The sequence below is a fragment of the Pristiophorus japonicus genome, chromosome 6 (genome assembly GCF_044704955.1).
Source record: "Pristiophorus japonicus isolate sPriJap1 chromosome 6, sPriJap1.hap1, whole genome shotgun sequence".
NCBI classification, from domain to species: Eukaryota; Metazoa; Chordata; class Chondrichthyes; family Pristiophoridae; genus Pristiophorus; species Pristiophorus japonicus.
This window is the reverse complement of record NC_091982.1, coordinates 210,182,143-210,204,780: the sequence shown is the minus strand read 5'-3', so window position 1 is coordinate 210,204,780 and position 22,638 is coordinate 210,182,143. Positions and strand designations below refer to the sequence as shown.

Here is a 22,638-nt window from a genome sequence, read left to right as displayed (position 1 = left end):
TGTTTACAAATCACTCCATGGCCTTGCTCCTCCCTATCTTTGTAATTTTTTACAGCCTCACAACCACACAAAATGTCTGCGCTCCTCAAATTCTGGCTTCTTGAACATCCCTCATTATATAACTGCTCAACCATCGGTGGCCGTGCCTTCAGCTGCCTGGGCCCCAAGCTCTGGAACTCCCTCCCTAAACCTCTCCGTCTCTCTTTCTTCCTTAAAGATGCTCCTTAAAACCTCTCTCTTTAAACAAGCTTTTGGTAATATGCCTTAATTTTTTCTTTTGTGGCTCAGTTTCAAATTTATCCGTTTTGTCCTGCAATTCTGTTGTGAAGTTTTACTACGTTAAAGGTACTATATAAATAAATGTTGTTATTACATACCTGCAGGACTTTGGCATTTGGTTGTAGAGGTTTAATGATCAGTTGTTTTCCTGAGGTGTAAAGAATCTTGTCTGAATCTGGACCCCATGCTACTGAATATACTGGAGTACCTATGGGAACATTTAAGTAAAATATATAATCTCTACTTCTTGGTTTTATTCACATATGCCCAGATTAACAATGTTTTTTCAATGTTTCTGTATATTGAATGTAAAAAGTACATAACCCCACAATCTATGTGGTACACCGCATTTATATGCTGCCTAAATACTTTCATACAATGTTCAATGTTCAATCATAATTTGCAGGTTGCAGGTCTTACAGCAGCACTGAAACTATTTTTAATTCCTCCTTTTTCCACCAATTTTCTCAAGTATTATGTTCTTGTTTGGGTATCGTACAACACTACTCAGGCATTCTGTAGCATCTTGCCCAAATGGCCATTCTTCATGCATGTTCTCTGGCAAACTTGTCTGATGTGCCCATATGCCTTTATCCTAGGTTCACATCCCAACTTTCAACAAGAGCTGCTGTGTGGGAACTTTGATCTATTTTTTCTCTCCCCAACCAAGGCATGTCAAGGCAATGCCCCTATCGCTGCCACTGCAATGATATGCAAGTGAAGTATAGACCTTCCTGATCTATATTGTTTCTCACAAAAGGTATTTTATTTCAATATTTGGAGATTTTTTATGAATGAATAGTGTGAAATATAAAAACCCTGGGAACAGTATGAATACTATAATTACCTACAGAAACTACATAGCACATACATTAGTAATAACTTAGGACATAGTGGAGTTATCATTCATTTCAAAGTCCTTGAACCAAGATCCTATCAGGTGTTCCTTTGCCCAGAAACTCCGCTATATTACCATCTGTTTGCTTTCTCATTTCCACATACCATCTCAGATATTTTATCCTGAGGGGGGCGGGGGGGAGGGAATTAGATTCTGTTATTAAAAGGTGGAAGACCTTGTCATTCACATAGTATGAAGGATCTGGAGAATTGGGTAAAGATGTGCCACTCTCAGCAGAGAACTAGGAGAAAGCTGCCAATTACTTTAGAGTGGAGGGAAACTCATGGGTACTTGTCCGAATAGAAGGATGTTCAAGGAACATCAGGCTCTGCGAGTGGCAGCCTCACTGGAATCTGGGTTGGTCACCACTCACCCCTTCTCCCTCCCCCCACACCTCAGAGGCAGATGGGGGCCAGTCAGCACCTCCTTCCCCATGGAAACACAAATGACAGCTTTGGTGACAGATTAGACTGTACTGGGCTCCAGACGCTGGGATCCAGGATGTAATTTCTATCTCTTAGGGCTTTTAGGATTTGATAGCTGCCATTACACCAGTCATCTTGCTGATCAGTGAGGACAAAGCCTAGTAGAACGGCAACAGCTAGAATAAATCTGTCTAAGGCTACTAGTTCTCAGGAAAGCAGCACAAGCCAAACATCAGGTCTTTCCCCCAAATAGCACCAGATTATAGGAATGTAAGAGGTGTCACCAGGCTGCCCAGGAATAAGCTCCTGAGACACAGCTAGCAGTGGCTCTCTCCTTGGAGCAAGCGGTTATGAGAGCTGGTATACCTCAGCCCCATGATTTTTTTGTACACCGGAGCAGCCAAACACCTCTCACAATATAGGCCTTCAGGTTGCACCTCTCTTGTTGGAGATAGTTGTGTGATGCGAATGTTACTTGCTATTCATCAGCACCAGCCTGGATGTTGTCCAGATATTGCTGCATGTGGGCACGAATTTCATTATCTGAGGAACTGCGAACGAAACTGATGTGCAATCTGGTATGACTCCAGCCACAGTGGAGTTTCCCCCCGATCCTCATTGCACATCTCCTCACTAAGGTCTTAATAGCAATATATTACCTGTGTATTCTTTTGGTAATTTCTTCTAAAATATATCCTACTGCTGCCTTACTCTCCTTTCCTCCATTCCCTCCTGCTCCTCTTTGATGATAATGGCATACAAAGGTATACCCACAGGGAATTATATACCTGATTCTGAGAAACTTTCAACTGTGGGAGAAACCCGTGGTCTAGTTCCACTGGAGCACAGAAAGCCAAGAGAAGAATATTATCATTTTTGATAGGGTGAATAAGTAGAAACTATTTCATCTGTCGGGGAGTCAGTGACAAGAATCATCAATTTAAAATTGTCAGAGAACGTGAGGAAACACGTTGATAAAACAATCTTTACATAGAGGCTTGAAACATGGAATGCTTTGCTACTGACGTGAATTAAGGCAGAGACCTTTGTAGATTTTACTGGAAAAGTGAACCAACATTTGAAACTAAGAAAGATGAAGGGTTATGGGGAGAAAGTAGGGCAGTGGAATTAGTTTTGATTTCTCTAGCAAAGAACTGGCATAAAAGGGCTCAGGTGGTCCCTCCACCCATCAATTAAAAAAAACAACAAAGTTGCGAAATTTAGCGGAAGAACTTTTCCCAATTCAGAAATCGGCTCTGACGGGACATTTGGGCTGAAGCTACAGGACCAAGACTGGAAAATGAGAGGTGTTTATCTATCATTAATAGTTACATGAAGCGAGTAAGCAAAGTTTGATTCTTGCAAGAGTTTGATGCTAGTAAGATTTCAGGCTAATACTATACACATTTTTAAATTAGTAATTTTGACACAGAAGGATGGCAGTCCAGGGAATAATCATGATGTGTGTTGAGTGCAATATATGAGCTATCAAGGATCCTCAGTGTATCCAGGGACAACACATTTGCACTAAGCATGAGAAAAGTGAATCTGTGGAACAAAGAATTTCAGTGCTCAATTGGCCACACTCTACAATGTATGAGAGCATAAAGAGTTTCTGAATTGTACTCTCCAGAATATAATCATCCAAGAGGCAATGGTTCAGAATGCATCAGAAAGGATGTTTGAAGTTGTGATGCTACCAACTAGAAAGTATCCTCCTTTTGTTCTGATCTTTCGTATTATCATTGTCTTGCCAAATCCTTACAATTGCTACACTTGTTAGTCACGACATGACACAATAATGTTGTATCAACTTAGTAACCACTATCTGTGGAATGTATTATAAATCTTTTTTATTTTCCTGTAGCTCCTTCCCAAGATTAGAGGGCTGGAGGGATTGGTGCCACCAGCACAAAGATTTCACAGCACATTGTGGCAAACACTCCACCTGTCCCTTGGGCTAACACAGTTACTAGCACCCCGAAAATTGTCCTCCTTGAATTTGAGGAAGGGGTACTGGGTGAGGCACAACACATAAGTGAGAAGGAGGAGGAGCAAATGAGTGGTAACAGGAGAGGAAGAGAAAACATCTAGAAAATTTGCGACCCTGTGCCAGCACCATGGGCAAGCGGTTGGTATCTTACTGGACTTGCCTTCGGAAGGGAGTTAATGCAGCAGCAGGTGGCTTTTGAAACATAGTTTGAGTTTTCCATGATAGTCTGCAATAGCAGTGCACCTGTGATACAGTATCACTAAAATTAGTGAAAAGAATTTCCTCAAATGCAGAGTACCCAGGAGTGAGTGGCATCTTCACAGCTATATTTACTGAGGCGTACAAAAGCATGGGCCTTACGCTAAACATCCGTAAGACAAAGGTCCTCCACCAGCCTGTCCTCGCCGCACAGCACTGACCCCCAGTCATCAAGATCCAAGGCGCGGCCCTGGACAACCTTGACCATTTCCAAAACCTCGGGAGCCTTTTGTCAACAAAAGCAGAAACTGATGAGATTATTCAACACCGTCTCCAGTGTACCAGTGCAGCCTTCGGCCACCTGAGGAAAAGAGTGTTCGAAGACCAGGCCCTCAAATCTACCACCAAGCTCATGGTCTAAAGGGCTGTAGTAATACCCGCCCCTCCTGTATGGCTCAGAGACATGGACCATGTACAGTAGGCACCTCAAGTCGCTGGAGAAATACCACCAACGATGCTTCCGCAAGATCCTACAAATCCCCTGGGGGGAAAGACGCACCAACATTAGTGTCCTCGTCCAGGCCAACATCCCCAGCATTGAAGCACTGACCATACTTGATCAAGTCCGCTGGGCAGGTCACATTGTCCGCATGTTGTCCACATGCCAGACACGAGACTCCCAAAGCAAGCGCTCTACTCGGAACTCCTCATGGCAAACGAGCCAAAGGTGGGCAGCACTTTGACACAGTGCCACAAGAAGTTCAACGACCTGTCAGGTGGTCAAGGCGAGTACATGCTACCACACCTCCTACATACCAGCCTCTAAACCTCTGTCTGTGCACACTGTGCAAACCACCACTCAACCACCAAACATGTGCAGCTACTCAGACTCACATCCTCATCTCACAACTTGCCTACATTCAGTTATTCAACCACTGCAGGCATATCTGCCACATACATAGCTGGACTCTTAGTTACACAAGTTCCTTTCTTTTGCCGGCCAAGATGGCACAGAATAGGAGGGAGCAACAGAGGACAGGTGGGGGTGAACCACAACTGCAGGAGCTCAGTTACCTGGAGGAGTGAGTGCTGCAGCTCATTGGCCCACAAGTGGTGGGCGTCGTGGCCAGTGGAGACGTTGACCCCGCTGGGGGAAAACAAGGAAGGAAGGAAGGAAGGAAGGAAGGAAGGAAGGAAGACAAAAGAGAAAGAGAAAGAGAAAGCACTGGGAGCCTAACGAGCTGCAGCAAGGTCAAGGGGAAAGGGTACCTCGGGAGTCAGCTCCCCGGAGGGAGAGTTCGCGCATGAGTTCTACTGCACATGACTCCTGATAAGGACCTCGATGCATACACAAGGGTGATGGCCCTGCACTCCTAGATGATAGGTGCAATGGCAAGAGTGCCAGAGAGCCTCTCCACTTTGGTAAGGAGCGTGGAGGAGTTCACCTCCAGCACTGCACAGAGCCCTGCGCACACCATGGAGCCCATCATTGCCAATCTGTAGTTGATGGTTGGCTCCCAGAGAGACCGTGTGGATCCAGACCTCATGACACGTGTCATGGGCGAAGTGGCAGCTTCCATTGCAGCACAGGCGGAAGCAACGCAAGGTCTTGGTGCTGTGATGCAGAGCATGGTTGGTGCTACTGAGTCTCAGACTGCTCTCACGCAGTCTCAACTGGATACCACGTGATCTGACTGCTGCCATTGCGACTGGGTCCACCGGGATCTCAGTGTCGCAGCAGCCCACCAATCTGTGCTCCAACAGATTGGTAGGGATGCTGAGGTGTTGCCCCGGGGGGGTGGCAGTGGGTCAGTGGAGCAGGGCCCTGCTGTCCTCTCTCAGGATGACAGCAATCCTGATCCCACCACTGCCATTCTGCCCGTCACCCAGCCAGTCCAGATTGCTGCATCCCAGCCTGAGATAGTGCAGTCTACAGCGGTGCTTTCCAGGCCCAGAGGTCCTCAAGAGCGTCCTGCAAGGCCATCTGTAGTCTCTGGTCCTGATACACATCAGCCTTCCACCAGCCATGTTGCAGCCACAGGGGACACACTGCGGAGGAGTTGTAGAATAGTTAAACTAAAGAGGGGATATAAGGAAATGCACTACAGTGATTCATAAATACATTTGTTCTTTATAATACTGTTAATTGTTATCACATAAATTTTAATTGGAATGTTTCATCTTTGTTCGCGTCTCTCATTTCAGTTTTAGAGCTTTGGTATGGAAGGGCAAATTAAAGTGGTGATGGGGACGTCCAGAGGAACCGGGAAGTGGGATGGAATTCACTGGAAATGAAGTCTGATGAGACGGTCATGGAACGCCCTTTCCAGAATCCCGATTGTTTGCCTGCCTCCTCTGTCGCTGGTGTTGCTGCTCCTCGTCCAGCGCCTCCTCCCGAGGTGGTGGAGCTATGCATGGTGGCAATGACAGCACCCTCATGATGGCCAAGTTGCGCAGCATACAGCAGACAACAACGAATAGGGACACCCACTCAGCTGAGTACTGGAAGATTTCTCCGGCGGTCAAGGCTGCGGAACCGTTGCTTGAGCACTCTGATGGTCTGCTCAATGAAGTTCCTGGTGGCGGCATGGCTCTTATTATAGGAGTGCTGGGCGGGCGTGTTGGGGTTGTGGAGGGGAGTCATGCACCAGGTGGAGAGCGGATAGTCCTTGTCTCTGCGCAGCCAGCCACTAGCCTCATGCATTGACTGAAAGAGAGCTGGCACAGGATGAAGGCATTGCGGCTACTGCAAGGATAGCGGGCATTCATGGTGACAATTCTGCATGTGTGGACCAACTACACAGTGAGTGGTAGCCTTTGATGTTACGAAATACCTCAGGATTGTTATGCGGTGCCTGCAAAGCGATCTGGGTACAGTCAATGGCACCCTGCAACACCATCATCATCATCATAGGCAGTCCTTCGAAATCGAGTTCTCAGGTGAATGTACAGTCCAATACGGGAATTACAGCCTCTGTCACAAGTGGGACAGACAGTGGTTGAAGGAAAGGGTGGAGGGGGTAAGTCTGGTTTTCCGCACGCTCCTTCCGCTGCCTGCGCTCGATTTCTGCATACTCTCGGCGACGAGACTCGAGGTGCTCAGCGCCCTCCCGGATGCTCTTCCTCCACTTAGGGCAGTCTTAGGCCAGGGATTCCCAGGTGCCGGTGGGAATGTTGCACTTTATCAAGGAGGCTTTGAGGGTGTCCTTGAAACATTTCTTCTGCCCACCTGGGGCTCGCTTGCTATGTAGGAGTTCTGAGTAGAGTGCTTACTTTGGGAGTCTCGTGTCGGGCCCCTGTTGGGAGGGCCACTTCGTCCGCATGCCTGACACGAGACTCCCACCCTGCACCATGAGGAAGCCTGCTATCCTGACAAAGCCACATGCACTCTCCAGCTGCTTCTCTCTGGTCATGGGGAAGGAAATGTATTCCTTTCTCCTTCTGTACAGAGCATCTGTAACCTCGCGGATGGCAAACAGAGATGTTGGAGATGTCCTGGAAGGATGCATTGGTGTAGAAATAGAGTGCGATTGTGACCTTGACTGCCACAAAGAGCCATCCTCACCCTGGTCTGAGGCTCGAGTTCTGGTTGCAGCAGATAGCTCTGTGACCATGTCCTTGCTGAAGTGCAGCCTTCGAACACACTGCTCCTCAGTGAAATTGATGTAGGGGAACTGCTGCCGGAATGCCCTGGGAGGGCACGATCTCCTGTAGCTAGCCCTGTTGGGCCTCCTCCCTCCAGCCACATTTTGCTGCCTTTCTCGCTGCCTTGCTCCCTGCCTAAGTTACATTGGAGTAGGAGGTCGAGAGCAAAGGCTGCCCGCATGAAACGATTTAAATGTTGCCGTTTCAAAGCTGCCCTCAATGAAACACAAATGGTTACGAGGCAAACACTCCTGCTGAAGATCGCTCAAATCTGTCCAACAGCATGTCTGCCTATGCGTTAGTAAGCTGCAAACTGTAACGGCTGACAAAAACCTGTTAGTGGCCCCGCCAAAGCCCTCCCAATTTCACGGGAGGCGCTGTTCTTGCCCCGCGCGGGCGAAAACTCATTTGCGCCCCCCACGGGTTTTTGTCCCCTTTGTTTGCAAAGGGCAATACCTTCATCACCTTTTCTCATGCAAACGCTGAATCAGCTGAAAAGGACCCCGAGCTTTGAACAAGCGGTAGAGCTCTCTGCATTACAAAGCGTTACAGATGGCACTCATTTAAGGCATCAGATTTCCTCATATCAACCCTTTCTACATGCTGTGACACTTCTTTTATTTTGTCTAAACTAGATAGAACACTATTCTCGTAGGTGCAGGTGGCAAATACGGAACAGCAAACAAGTCCTCTGCTGCTATGGGATCTCTCAGTTAGAGTTCAACAGGTACAGTCGCAAAAGGATACCCTGATCTCCCAAGAGATATTCCTCCCCCACCAGACATATTTCTATTCCTTACAAAAATGACCGACTGTTATCTACTACTTGCTGAAGGCATCATGATTGCTTACTGCATAATTACCATTGACATGCATATTTCCATGGCCAGCTACCATATGAACATTATGGTCCCTGGACAGCGTGGTGGTGTACCACCCCAGGGAGCAGCGCGAGCTGGTGCAGGAGAGCGACATCTTGGAGGAGGGCGACTGAAGTGGATGTCACTATAATCCAGGTCGGTGATTGGAGCGTGGGCAGGTACAGCAGGAGTGGCAAGGTCGGGGTGAAGTGGCGGCGAGCGATTGTAGAGCGACGTGATCGAGGCCCAGGAGAGGCAGGAGTTTGGGGCCCAGCAGAGCCAAGGGCCCACGGGCAGCATGGGCCAGGCTACACTGCGATATGTGTGCGCACTAGGTCCGTGCAACAGAGCAGGTCTCCAGTCGTCTTGGTTAATTCTTGCCACTGGACCAAGACCTAGCTCTGTCAAGCCCGTGTGGTGGCTGGTGTGCAACGGCCACCACACGTTAAAAAAATCCACGTACAGGTATCTTGCACACTTCAATATGTAGTTCGGGACCTGGAATATCAGGTCCTTCATTGAAACACCCGTGAACTCATCCCTTTTTGGTGTGGAAGCAAGTCATCCTCGATACGAGGGACCCGCCTAAGGAGAATACAATGCAGAATAACTAAGTATGCTTGTTGGCTGTGATTTAAATTCTTGCATAATTTTTTCCCCCTTTACATTGATAACACCACAGAATCCTGAGCGATGAGTGTTAATTTTTAATGCAAACCTTTAACATCTGGTTTCATTGTACGCATCTGTGGATTCATAACCAGGAACCACAGACACAAGTCCCATGACAATCTACCCAAAATAATTCTTATTACGTAATTCATGGCCAGTAGCTAGCAACACGTATACAATGAAACCACATGTCAAAAGCACACATCAGAAATTAATACCTTGTCACTCTGGAATGCTTATGTACAACAGAAGACATTTAAATAGTGACTAGAATTCAACAGTTTTATTAACTCTGCTTCTGACTGGGTGTCAAGACTTGAGGGGTAAACTGAAATGCCCTGAATTAATTTCTATTCGGCAATTAGAACAGAAAAAGTTTACAGGAGTTATGCAAGGTCAATGCAATTATGTAGTACATCACCATAATGTAGCTTTACCCTGATAATGATGGCCCTAGATTGAACTACCCATGTGAACCAAAACAATGTCACTTAAATACCCTTTATTTATGTTCAGCATGAAAGTCAGTTTCCATAGGCAAATCCACGCTTCCTATGTTTCAAAACTTGGCCTTGTGTGAAGTATATAGAATATTGTGCCTCAGGGCAAACAAAGTACCCTCATATTGTTGGGTTATACCAGAATACCACCATATATCCTTGATCGCTGCAATAAGTGAGAAAATGTTGCTGACAGACCATGAATTTCAGGCTTAAACTACTAATTAAAGTTTTATATTGGATAAATTATACACAACAGCAAGTTTTTATAAGTATCAATCCACTAAACATTCACCTGTACATCTGTTTGTTCAAGGTGGGCTGGCAGTTCCTGACTGAGCTCCTTTGCTCCACAACACCATTCTTGGTCATCCATTGCTATCCTTTGCTCTTTCCTTCCAATCTCCCACTTCCACTGTTTAAGTTCTGTTCGTGAGTGCATTTTAGCCCAAACTACAAGTTTAAGCTACAAGCTGCAGAAGACTGGCTTCTGTGACGGTGGGGACTTCAGGAGGAAGCCGAGATGGATCATCCACTTGGTATTTCTAGCTGAAGATGGTTCCAAATGCTTCAACCTTGTCCTTTGCACCCACATGCTGGGCTCCGCCATCATTGATCTGATCCGTTGGTTGTGGGGTCGCTTAGCTTGTTCTATAGCATGCTTCCTCTGCTGCTTAGCATGCATGTAGTCCTGTATTTTAGCTTCACCAGGCTGGCACCTCATTTTTAGGTACGCCTGGACCTGCTCTTGGCATACTGTTTTACACTTCTCATTGATCCAGGATTAGTCACTGGCCCGGGTAAAGAGCGTCCGCTGCGGCCGGACGGGCGGCACAGGAGGCCAGCGACGGCGTGCGGTTGGCTCTTTGCCCGGCGGAGGTGCAGTCATTGGCTGGAGACCGCTTTCCGACTGCTATCTCCGCTGGTCGGCCAGCTGCGCTCGTCGGGTGCGCGGCGTGGGGAAGAGGAAGGCAAGCGGCATCGACCGCAACCACATTCGTGCGGGCCGACCCAAAGCGGAGCGGGCTGGAAGTCCGTGAAATCCAACCGGAGAAGAAAGTCTGAATGTGGCAACTCATGAACTGAAAATTGTCGGTAGCAAATGGTTAACCAAATGTCACCTGGCTTATGGTAGAGTGTGGGATATGCTAGACCATGAGGTTAGATTGTGGTGGAATACAATTCTGCTGCTGCTGATGGTCCACAGTGCCTCATGGATGCCCAGTTTTGAGCTGATGGATCGGTTCTGAATCAATCCCATTTATTACGGTGGTAATGCCACACAACACGATGGAGGGTGTCCTCAGTTTGAAGATGGGACTTCCACAAGGATTATGCGGTTGCTTAACTAATATGTGGGACAGCTCTCCTAATTTTGGCATAATTGGGTGGGGATAACTTTCAACTTCACCAAGTGGGTGGGAACCTGGTGAAGAAAATCGCCCGCTCGTTGTAGAACACGCCTTATTTTTAATCTCATTTATCAGGTTGAGCCTCACTGTGCAATTTTGGTGCACTATTTGATCTAAAATGAGCCAAGCTTCAAACCCCACATCCTATGCATTATCAAAATCACACTTTTCCACCTCTGCAACATTGCATATTTGACCCTAAGATGAGCTTCTGACCACATATCCGCACCATTGCTAAGACCACCTATTTCCACCTCTAACATCGCTCGACTCAGCAACTCTCAACCATATCTTTGTTACCTCTAGACTTGACTATTCCAACGCACTCCTGGCTGGCTGGCTTTCCACATTCTATCCTCCTTAAACGAGAGGCCATCCAAAACTCTGCAGCCCGTGTCCTAACTCGCACCAAGTCCCATTCACCCACCACCTCGATGCTTGCTGACCGACATTGGTTCCCCGTTGAGCAACGCCTCAATTTTAAAATTCTCATCCTTGTTTTCAAATCCATCCATGATCTTGCCCCTCATCTCTCTAATCTCCTCCAGCCTTACAACTAATGTTCCCTTGAAGCTGTGTGGCCGCGCGGCGCCTCCAGGTTTCCAGTGAGCCGCCTTTAAAATTGAAAAAAAAACACATGTGCCAACTTTTGATTGGGCTGTGCAGCCCCAAACAATTACAGGGAACATTGCCTACAGCCCTCCGAGATATCCGCGCTCCTGTCCTCTTGAGCATCCCCGATTTTAATCGCTCCACCACTGGCGGCCATCCCTTCAGCTGTCAAGTTCCTAAGTTACATAGAAATATAGAAATTAGGTACAGGAGCAGGCCATTCGGCCCTTCGAGCCCGCACCGCCATTAAATAAGATCATGGTTGATGATTCAACCTCAGTACCCCTTTCCTGCTTTCTCTCCATACCCCTTGGTCTCTTTGGCCATAAGGGCGTATCTAACTCCCTTTTGAATATATCTAACGAACTGGCCTCAACAACTTTCTGCAGTAGAGAATTCCACAGGTTAACCACTCTCAGTGAAGAAGTTTCGCCTCATCTCGGTCCTAAATGGCTTACCCCTTATTTTAGACTATGACCCCTAGTTCGGGACTTCCCCAGCAACGGGAACATTCTTCCTGCCTTTAACCTGTCCAATCCCGTCAGAATTCTATCTGTTTCTATGAGATCCCGTCTCATTCTTCTAAACTCCAGTGGATACAAGCCCAGTTGATCCAGTCTCTCCTCAGCGTCGAGGAGGCGACAGTCTGGGGTCGGAGGCCTATAAAAAGGCCGCGAGTTCAGGAGTTCGGGCAGCGTTGTGGAGGAGGCGACAGACCGGGGTCGGAGGCCTATAAAAAGGCCGCGAGTTCAGGAGTTCGGGCAGCGTCGAGGAGACGACGACAGTCCGGGGTCGGAGGCTTATAAAAAGGCCGCGAATTCAGGAGTTCGGGCAGCGCGAGTTCGGCGAGAGGCTTGTGCAGCTACAGGGAGAAGGCAAAAAAGAAGTAGAAAGAAATAGAAAGGTGACGACACAGCCAAGGGGGTAAGTGATTGGCTGGTGATTGGTGAGTTGTTTTTCTTTTTTCTCTTCTATAACAGTGAGTAAACTTTAGCATTATTGTTGCCAATTTAAGTGTATCTAAGGGTTAAGTCATGGCAGGAGAGCTTGGTCACTAGATATGCTCCTCCTGTACCATCCGCCTCCAGCTCCTGACGGTCCGCGTTGCAGAATTGGAGCTGAGGGTGGATTTACTCTGGAGCATCCACGATGCTGAGAATGACGTGAGTAGCACGTGTAGCGAGTTGGTCTTATCGCAGGTGAAGGGTCCACAGCCAGCGAGGGAATGGAAGACCAGCAGGAAGAGCATTGCAAGGAAGGTAGTGGAGCTGTCCCCTGTGGTCATCCCCCTGCGGTCATCCCCCTGCAAAACAGATACACCGCTTTGAGTACTGTTGAGGGGGATGACTCATCAGGGGAGGGCAGCAGCAGCCAAGTTTATAGATCCGTGGCTGGCTCTGCTGCACAGGAGGGCAGGAAAAAGAGTGGGAGAGCGATAGTAATAGGGGATTCAATGGCAAGGGGAATAGATAGGCATTTCTGCGGCCGCAACCGAGACTCCAGGATGGTATGTTGCCTCCCTGGTGCAAGGGTCAAGGATGTCTTGGAGCAGGTGCAGGACATTCTGAAAAGGGAGGGTGAACAGCCAGTTGTCGTGGTGCACATTGGTACCAACGATATAGGTACAAAAAGGGATGAGGTCCTACGAGACGAATTTAAGGAGCTAGGAGCTAAATTAAAACGTAGGACCTCAAAAGTAGTAATCTCAGGATTGCTACCAGTGCCACATGCTAGTCAGAGTAGGAATCGCAGGATAGCTGAGATGAATACGTGGCTTGAGCAGTGGTGCAGCAGGGAGGGATTAAAATTCCTGGGGCATTGGAACCGGTTCTGGGGGAGGTGGGACCAGTACAAACCGGACGGTCTGCACCTGGGCAGGACCGGAACCAATGTCCTAGGGGGAGTGTTTGCTAGTGCTGTTGGGGAGGAGTTAAACTAATATGGCAGGGGGATGGGAACCAATGCAGGGAGACAGAGGGAAACAAAAAGGAGACAAAAGTCAAAAGACAGAAAGGAGATGAGTAAAAGTGGAGGGCAGAGAAACCCAAGGCAAAAAACAAAACGGGCCACTGAATATAAAGGGGCTGCAGGAGGGGTCAAAACTAAAAATCATGGTTTAAAAACTAGTATTAAAACACTCAACCTAAATGCACGCAGCATTCGAAATAAAGTAAATGAGTTGACGGCACAAATCATTACAAATGGGTATGAGTTGGTGGCCATTACAGAAACGTGGTTGCAGGGTGGACAAGACTGGGAATTAAATATACAGGGGTATCTGACGATTCGGAAAGATAGACAAGAAGGGAAAGGAGGTGGGGTAGCTCTGTTAATAAAGTATGATATCAGGGCAGTTGTGAGAGACGATATTGGCTCTAATGAACAAAATGTTGAATCATTGTGGGTGGAGATTAGAGATAGTAAGGGGAAAAAGTCACTGGTGGGCGTAGTTTATAGGCCCCCAAATAATAACTTCACGGTGGGGCGGGCAATAATCAAGGGAATAATGGAGGCATGTGAAAAAGGAACGGCAGTAATCATGGGGGATTTTAACCTACATATCGATTGGTCAAATCAAATCGCACGGGGTAGCCTTGAGGAGAAATTCATAGAATGCATACGGGATTGTTTCTTAGAACAGTATGTTACAGAACCGACAAGGGAGCAAGCTATCTTAGATCTGGTACTGTGTAATGAGACAGGAATAATAAACGATCTCCAAGTAAAAGATCCTCTCAGAATGAGTGATCACAGTATGGTTGAATTTGTAATACAGATTGAGGGTGAGGAAGTAGTGTCTCAAACGAGCGTACTATGCTTAAACAAAAGGGACTGCAGTGGAATGAGGACAGAGTTGGCTAAAGTAGACTGAAAACACAGACTAAACGGTGGCACAATTGAGGAACAGTGGAGGACTTTTAAGGAACTCTTTCATAGTGCTCAACAAAAATATATTCCAGTGAAAAAGAAGGGCGGTAAGAGAAGGGATAACCAGCGGTGGATAACCAAGGAAATAAAGGAGAGTATCAAATTAAAACCAATGCGTATAAGGTGGCCAAGGTTAGTGGGAAACTAGAAGATTGGGAAAATTTTAAACGACAGCAAAGAATGACTAAGAAAGCAATAAAGAAAGGAGAGATAGATTACGAAAGTAAACTTGCGCAAAACATAAAAACATAAAAGCTTTTACCGATATATAAAACGGAAAAGAGTGACTAAAGTAAATGTTGGTCCCTTAGAAGATGAGAAGGGGGATTTAATAATGGGAAATGTGGAAATGGCTGAGACCTTAAACAATTATTTTGCTTCGGTCTTCACAGTGGAAGACACAAAAACCATGCCAAAAATTGCTGGTCACGGGAATGTGGGAAGGGAGGACCTTGAGACAATCACTATCACTACGAGGGTAGTGCTGGATAGGCTAATGGGACTCAATGTAGACAAGTCCCCTGGTCCGGATGAAATGCATCCCAGGGTATTAAAAGAGATGGCGGAAGTTATAGCAGATGCATTAGTTATAATCTATCAAAATTCTCTGGACTCTGGGGAGGTACCAGCGGATTGGAAAGCAGCTAACGTAACGCCTCTGTTTAAAAAAGGGGGCAGACAAAAGGCAGGTAACTATAGGCTGGTTAGTTTAACATCTGTAGTGGGGAAAATGCTTGAAGCTATCATTAAGGAAGAAATAGCTGGACATCTAGATAGGAATAGTGCAATCAAGCAGACGCAACATGGATTCATGAAGGGGAAATCATGTTTAACTAATTTACTGGAATTCTTTGAGGATATAACGAGCATGGTGGATAGAGGTGTACTGATGGATGTGGTGTATTTAGATTTCCAAAAGGCATTCAATAAGGTGCCACACAAAAGGTTACTGCAGAAGATAAAGGTACGCGGAGTCAGAGGAAATGTATTAGTATGGATAAAGAATTGGCTGGCTAACAGAAAGCAGAGAGTCGGGATAAATGGGTCCTTTTCGAGTTGGAAATCGGTGGTTAGTAGTGTGCCACAGGGATCGGTGCTGGGACCACAACTGTTTACAATATACATAGATGACCTGGAAGAGGGGACAGAGTGTAGTGTAACAAAATTTATAGATGACACAAAGATTAGTGGGAAAGCGTGTTGTGTAGAGGACACAGATAGGCTGCAAAGAGATATAGATAGGTTAAGCGAATGGGCTAAGGTTTGGCAGATGGAATACAATGTCGGAAAATGTGAGGTCATCCACCTTGGAAAAAAAAACAGTAAAAGGGAATATTATTTGAATGGGGTGAAATTACAACATGCTGCGATGCAGAAGGACCTAGGGGTCCTTGTGCATGAATCCCAAAAAGTTAGTTTTGCAGGTGCAGCAGGTAATCAGGAAGGCGAATGGAATGTTGGCCTTCATTCCGAGAGAAATGGAGTACAAAAGCAAGGAGGTCCTGCTGCAACTGTATAGGGTATTAGTGAGGCCACACCTGGAGTACTGCGTGCAGTTTTGGTCACCTTACTTAAGGAACGATGTACTAGCTTTGGAGGGGGTACAGAGACGATTCACGAGGCTGATTCCAGAGATGAGAGGGTTACCTTATGATGATAGATTGAGTAGACTGGGTCTATACTCATTGGAGTTCAGAAGGATGAGGGGTGATCTTATAGAAACATTTAAAATAATGAAAGGGATAGACAAGATAGAGGCAGAGAGGTTGTTTCCACTGGTCGGGGAGACTAAAACTAGGGGGCACAGCCTCAAAATACAGGGGAGCTAATTTAAAACCGAGTTGAGAAGGAATTTCTTCTCCCAGAGGGTTGTGAATCTGTGGAATTCTCTGCCCAAGGAAGCAGTTGAGGCTAGCTCATTGAATGTATTCAAATCACAGATAGATTTTTCACCAATAAGGGAATTGAGGGTTACGGGGAGCGGGCGGGTAAGTGGAGCCGAGTCCACGGCCAGATCAGCCATGATCTTGTTGAATGGCGGAACAGGCTCGAGGGGCTAGATGGCCTACTCCTGTTCGTAATTCTTATGTTCTTATGTTCATATGTCAGTCCTGCCATCCTGGGAATCAGTCTGGTGAACCTTCGCTGTACTCCCTCAATAGAAAGAATGTCCTTCCTCAAATTAGGAGACCAAAACTGAACACAATATTCAAGGTGTGGCCACACCAAGGCTCTATACAACTGCAGTAAGACCTCCCTGCTCCTATACTCAAATCCTCTAGCTATGAAGGCCAACATGTCATTTGCCTTCTTCACCGCCTGCTGTACCTAGACATAGACATAGACATAGACATAGAAAATAGGTGCAGGAGTAGGCCATTCAGCCCTTCGAGTCTGTACCACCATTCAATAAGATCATGGCTGGTCATTCACCTCAGTGCCCCTTTCCTGCTTTCTCTCCATACTTCTTGATCCCTTTACCAATAAGGGCCATATCTAACTCCCCCTTGAATATATCCAATGAACTGGCACCAACAACTCTCTGCGGTCGAGAATTCCACAGGTCAACAACTCTCTGAGTGAAGAAGTTTCTCCTCATCTCAGTATTAAATGGCTTACGCCTTATCCTTAGACTGTGTCCCCTGGTTCTGGACTTGCCCAACATCGGGAACATTCTTCCTGCATCTAACCTGTCCAGTCCCATCAGAATTTTATGATTCTATGAGATCCCCTCTCATCCTTCTAAACTCCAGTGAATACAGGCCCAGTCGATTCTGTCTCTCCTCATAGGTCAGTCCTGCCATCCCGGGAGACAGTCTGGTGAACCTTCGCTGTACTCCCTCAATAGAAAGAATGTCCTTCCTCAGATTAGGAGACCAAAACTGAACACAATATTCCTGGTGAGGCCTCACCAAGGCCCTGTACAACTGCAGTAAGACCTCCCTGCTCCTATACTCAAATCCCCTAGCTATGAAGAACATAAGAACATAAGAACATAAGAATTAGGAACAGGAGTAGACCATCTAGCCCCTTGAGCCTGCTCTGCCATTCAATAAGATCATGGCTGATCTGGCCGTGGACTCAGCTCCACTTACCCGCCCGCTCCCCGTAACCCTCAATTCCCTTATTGGTTAAAAATCTATCTATCTGTGACTTGAATACATTCAATGAGCTAGCCTCAACTGCTTCCTTGGGCAGAGAATTCCACAGATTCACAACCCTCTGGGAGAAGAAATTCCTTCTCAACTCGATTTTAAATTGGCTCCCCCGTATTTTGAGGCTGTGCCCCCTAGTTCTAGTCTCCCCTACCAGTGGAAACAACCTCTCCGTCTCTATCTTGTCTATCCCTTTCATTATTTTAAATGTTTCTATAAGATCACCCCTCATCCTTCTGAACTCCAACGAGTAAAGACCCAGTCTACTCAATCTATCATCATAAGGTAACCCCCTCATCTCCGGAATCAGCCGAGTGAATCGTCTCTGTACCCCCTCCAAAGCCAGTATATCCTTCCTTAAGTAAGGTGACCAAAACTGCACGCAGTACTCCAGGTGCGGCCTTACCAATACCTATACAGTTGCAGCAGGACCTCCCTGCTTTTGTACTCCATCCCTCTCGCAATGAAGGCCAACATACCATTTGCTTTCTTAACCGCCTGCTGTACCTGCATGCCAACCTTCAATGTATGATGTACGATGAAACCCAGGTCTCGTTGCACCTCCCCTTTTCCTAATCTGTCACCATTCAGATAATATTCTGTCTTCCTTTTTTTGCCACCAAAGTGGATAACCTCACATTTATCCACATTATACTGCATCTGCCATGCATTTGCCCACTCACCTAACCTGTCCAAGTCACCCTTCAGCCTCGAAGCATCCTCCTCACAGCTCACACCGCCACCCAGTGACATCTGCAAACTTGGAGATATTACATTCAATTCCTTCATCTAAATCATTGATGTGTATTGTAAATAGCTGGGGTCCCAGCACTGAACCCTGCGGCACCCCACTGGTCATTGCCTGCCATTCTGAAAAGGACCCGTTTATTCCGACTCTCTGCTTCCTGTCTACCAACATGTTTTCTATCCACGTCAATATATTACCCCCAGTACCATGTGCTTTGATTTTGTACACCAATCTCTTGTGTGGGACCTTGTCAAAAGCCTTCTGAAAGTCCAAATACACCACATCCACTGGTTCTCCCTTGTCCACTCTACTAGTTACATCCTCAAAAAATTCAAGAAGATTTGTCAAGCATGATTTCCCTTTCATAAATCCATGTTGACTTGGACCGATCCTGTCACTGCTTTCCAAATGTGCTGCTATTTCATCTTTAATAATTGATTCCAACATTTTCCCCACCACCGATGTCAGACTAACCGGTCTATAATTCCCTGTTTTCTCTCTCCCTCCTTTTTTAAAAAGTGGGGTTACATTAGCTACCTCCAGTCCATAGGAACTGATCCAGAGTCAATAGACTGTTGGAAAATGATGGCCAATGCATCCACTATTTCTCGGGCCACTTCCTTAAGTACGCTGGGATGCAGCCTATCAGGTCCTGAGGATTTATCAGCCTTCAATCCCATCAATTTCCCTTAAACAATTTACTGACTAATAAGGATTTCCTTCAGTTCCTCCTTTTCGCTTGACCCTCGAACCCCTAGTATTTCCGGAAGGTTATTTGTGTCTTCCTTCGTGAAGACAGATCCAAAGTATTTTTTCAATTGGTCTGCCATTTCTTTGTTCCCCATTATAAATTCACCTGATTCTGACTGCAAAGGACCTACATTGGTCTTCACTAATTTTTTTCTCTTCACATATCTATAGAAGCTTTTGCAGTCAGTTTTTATGTTCCCTGCAAGTTGCCTCTCATACTCTATTTTCCCCCTCCTAATTAGACCTTTTGTCCTCTTCTGCTGAATTCTAAATTTCTCCCAGTCTAGGTTTGCTGCTTTTTCTGGCCAATTTATATGCCCCTTCCTTGGATTTAACACTATCCTTAATTTCCTTTGTTAGCCACGGTTGAGCTACCTTCCCAGTTTTATTTTTATTCCAGACAGGGATGCACAATTGTTGAAGTTCATCCATGTGATCTATAAATGTCTGCCATTGCCTATCCACTGTCAACCCCTTAAGTATCATTTGCCAGTCTATCCTAGCCAATGCACGTTTCATACCATCGAAGTTACCTTTCCTTAAGTTCAGGACCCTAGTCTCTGAATTAACACTATCACTCTCCATCTTAATAAAGAATTCTACCATATTATGGTCACTCTTCCCCAGGGGGCCTCGCAGAACAAGACTGCTAATTCGTCCTCTCTCATTACACAACACCCAGTCTAGGATGGCCAGCTCTCTCATTGGTTCCTCAACATATTGGTCTAGAAAGCCATCCCTAATACACTCCAGGAAATCCTCCTCCACCACATTGCTACCAGCTTGGTTCGCTCAATCTATATGTAGATTAAAGTCGCCCATGATAACTCTATTCTCCTTTAAGATATTCCTTAAACCAACAACAACTTGTATTTATGTAACGCCTTTAACGTAGTAAAACATCTCAAGGTGCTTCATAAGAGTATTATAAGAGAAACAATTTGACACTGAGCCACATAAGGACAAATTAGGGCAGGTGACCAAAAGCTTGGTCAAAGAGGTAGGTTTCAAAGAACGGCTTAAGGAGGAAAGAGAGGTTCGGAGGCGAAGAGGTTTAGGGAGAGAATTCCAGAGCTTAGGGCTTCGGTAACAGAAAGCACAGCCACCAATGGTTGAGCGATTATATTCAGTGATGCTCAAGATGGCAGAATTAGAGGAGTGCAGATATTTCCGGGGGCGGGGGGGGGTGGCTGTGGAGCGGGAGGAGATTACAGAGATAGGGAGGGGTGAGGCCATGGTGGGATTTGAAAGCAAGGATGAGAATTTTGACCAGCTCTTTGACCAAGCTTTTGATAATCTGCCCAAATATCTCCTTACTCAGTCAAATATTGTTTGATAACACTCCTGTGAAGCACCTTGGGATATTTTACAACGTTAAAGGCACTATATAAATACAAGTTGTTATTGTCTGACTCCATTTCTAACTCTCTATCACCAACAAAACTCTCAGCCACACCTTTGTCATCTATATGCTCTAATTCTATACACTAATACTTTCCTCTCTGACTTCCCAAAGTCCACACTACACAAATGTGAATGCATTCAAACTTCACTGCTCTCATATCCCACTATTGTTTGAAGATTCATCAGAATTCATTCTTCAGGTACTTTATGAATTCTCTTTTTGGTTAGTTTCCTCGCCATGCCGTATCCCAAGCCAAGAAAGTGACTTTGTCAATGATCTGCCCCAATACCACTCTACGAGCTGTAGAAGACCTGCCCAGGTGGCTCTCCCTCCAATTTGTCTTCACCTCATGTGAGGAAGTTATCGTCCTCTGCATGAGGACACAATTGAGCTTGGTAATTTAACATGTGGGAAATTTTGGGATGAGAGGGTTGTCCTATGAGGAGAGATTGGCCCAGATATTTCAGGGCCTACAACCACATACCCGGCCATAAGTGCCCCACAAGATCCAGGTTTCCGTGTGCGTTGCACTTGCGAGAAAACCCGGAACATGCAATCTATCAAGTTTCAGCTTGACAGATGCACCACATCCCCGGGTAATGGACTTTCGCTGGCGGAGAGTTGGCTGCCCAACGAATGGCCAAATAATGCCCGTGAAACTCTTACACCCGGTAAAAGCAGGTGTAGGGGCTTCTTTTAACAGTGTAAGAATTTAAATAGATAATAAATTTTCAAAAAAATTATTTAAATATTATCTTGGTTTTAAATGTTTAATGCAATTGTATTTGAATTAATTTTGAACAGGTCATGATTTATTTTTAATTAACTGGTGTGCAATTGTGTGTTTTAGGTGACGTCTATTCATGCTTGTGGGAATTCCGTACATAAATGGGATCCCCATAAGCATAATCGGTCTCCCCCTTTGATTAGTTGGCCCGATGCACATGATCCCAGGGGCACTAGCGAACCGCATGCACCCCTGGGATACGTGGGCCTTTACACATGCGTATGTGTAGAGGTCCAGGAGTGCGAATCTACGAACTTCCGGAACCATCAGGTAGGTTTGTACTTTTCTTTCAATTTAGAGGCATTCGCCCATGGGAAGCCTTCGACTGCAAATTCAGGCCGATTAAGTAAATTGGACCCATGCTCTCTGGAGTTTAGAAGAATGAGAAGTGATCTCATTGAAACGTACAAGATTCTTAGAGGTATTGACAGGGTAGATACTGGTTGGAGAGTCTAGAACTAGGGGCATAGTCTCAGGATAAGGGCTTGTCTATTTAAGACTGAGATGAGGAGGAATTTCTTCACTCAGATGGCTGTGAATCTTTGGAATTCTCTAGCCTAAAGAGCTGTGGATGCCGAATCGTTGAGTATATTCAAGGCCGAGAGAGATAGATTTTTGGACTTTTGGGGAATCAAGAGATATGGAGATCAGGCGAGAAAGTGGAGTCGAGGTTGAAAATCAGCCATGATCTTATTGAATGGCAGAGCAGGTTCGAGGGGCCATATGGCCTACTCCTGCTCCTGCTCCTAATTCTTATGTTCTTATGTTCAAATCATGGCCTAGTAATTAACCTCTCCCCCAACTCAAGAGTCCAATAGTTCTTGGACAGTTTATTTTTGAACAAAACAAAAAGGTACTTCCTAATTAATATTTATTCTACATTTATATATACATTATTCTGCACATGATCTGGAATTAAATTGTTTCCACTCAACAGCCTTAAGGCATGGTTCTCTGTGATTGTGATAAATGGAGTTTAAATACAGATCAGTCTACTCCTGTTCTTATGACATACTATCTGCATTTCTAAGTATCTTATCATTGGATTTGTAATCCTTCCTTATGACTTGTATTTTGATAAATGTTCAAAAACTCTATAAAAGTCTCAGCAATCGTAGCAAATAGTTTCAAAAGTTGTCATTCAGGAGCTATGTCATCACTTCACAGGTCATTTATTGTTGTATTATAATGGTTATCTTCAAATAAAACTGCACAAAAAAATACAATCTCCACAATTCCAAAATTATGTTCCATATAATTAATTACAGGAATGTGCAACACTGCCTTTGAGCCACTTCATAGACTTGAGCACAAAAAAAATCTAGGCTGGCACTCCAGTACAGTACTAAGGGAGTACTGCACTGTCAGAGG

At 45.7% G+C, this 22,638-nt stretch overlaps 1 protein-coding gene across 4 annotated transcripts in view; it reads right to left on the bottom strand.

The window, feature by feature from the left end:
* The window catches only part of ift80 (intraflagellar transport 80 homolog (Chlamydomonas)), a 352,701-nt gene that overhangs the window by 261,606 nt on the left and 68,457 nt on the right, over positions 1 to 22,638 (bottom strand). For all 4 annotated transcript variants that reach the window (XM_070882337.1, XM_070882338.1, XM_070882340.1 and 1 more), the window contains one exon: positions 378 to 487. In XM_070882337.1, coding sequence (XP_070738438.1) covers positions 378 to 487 — 110 coding nt within the window. The remainder of the gene's footprint in view (positions 1 to 377; positions 488 to 22,638) is intronic.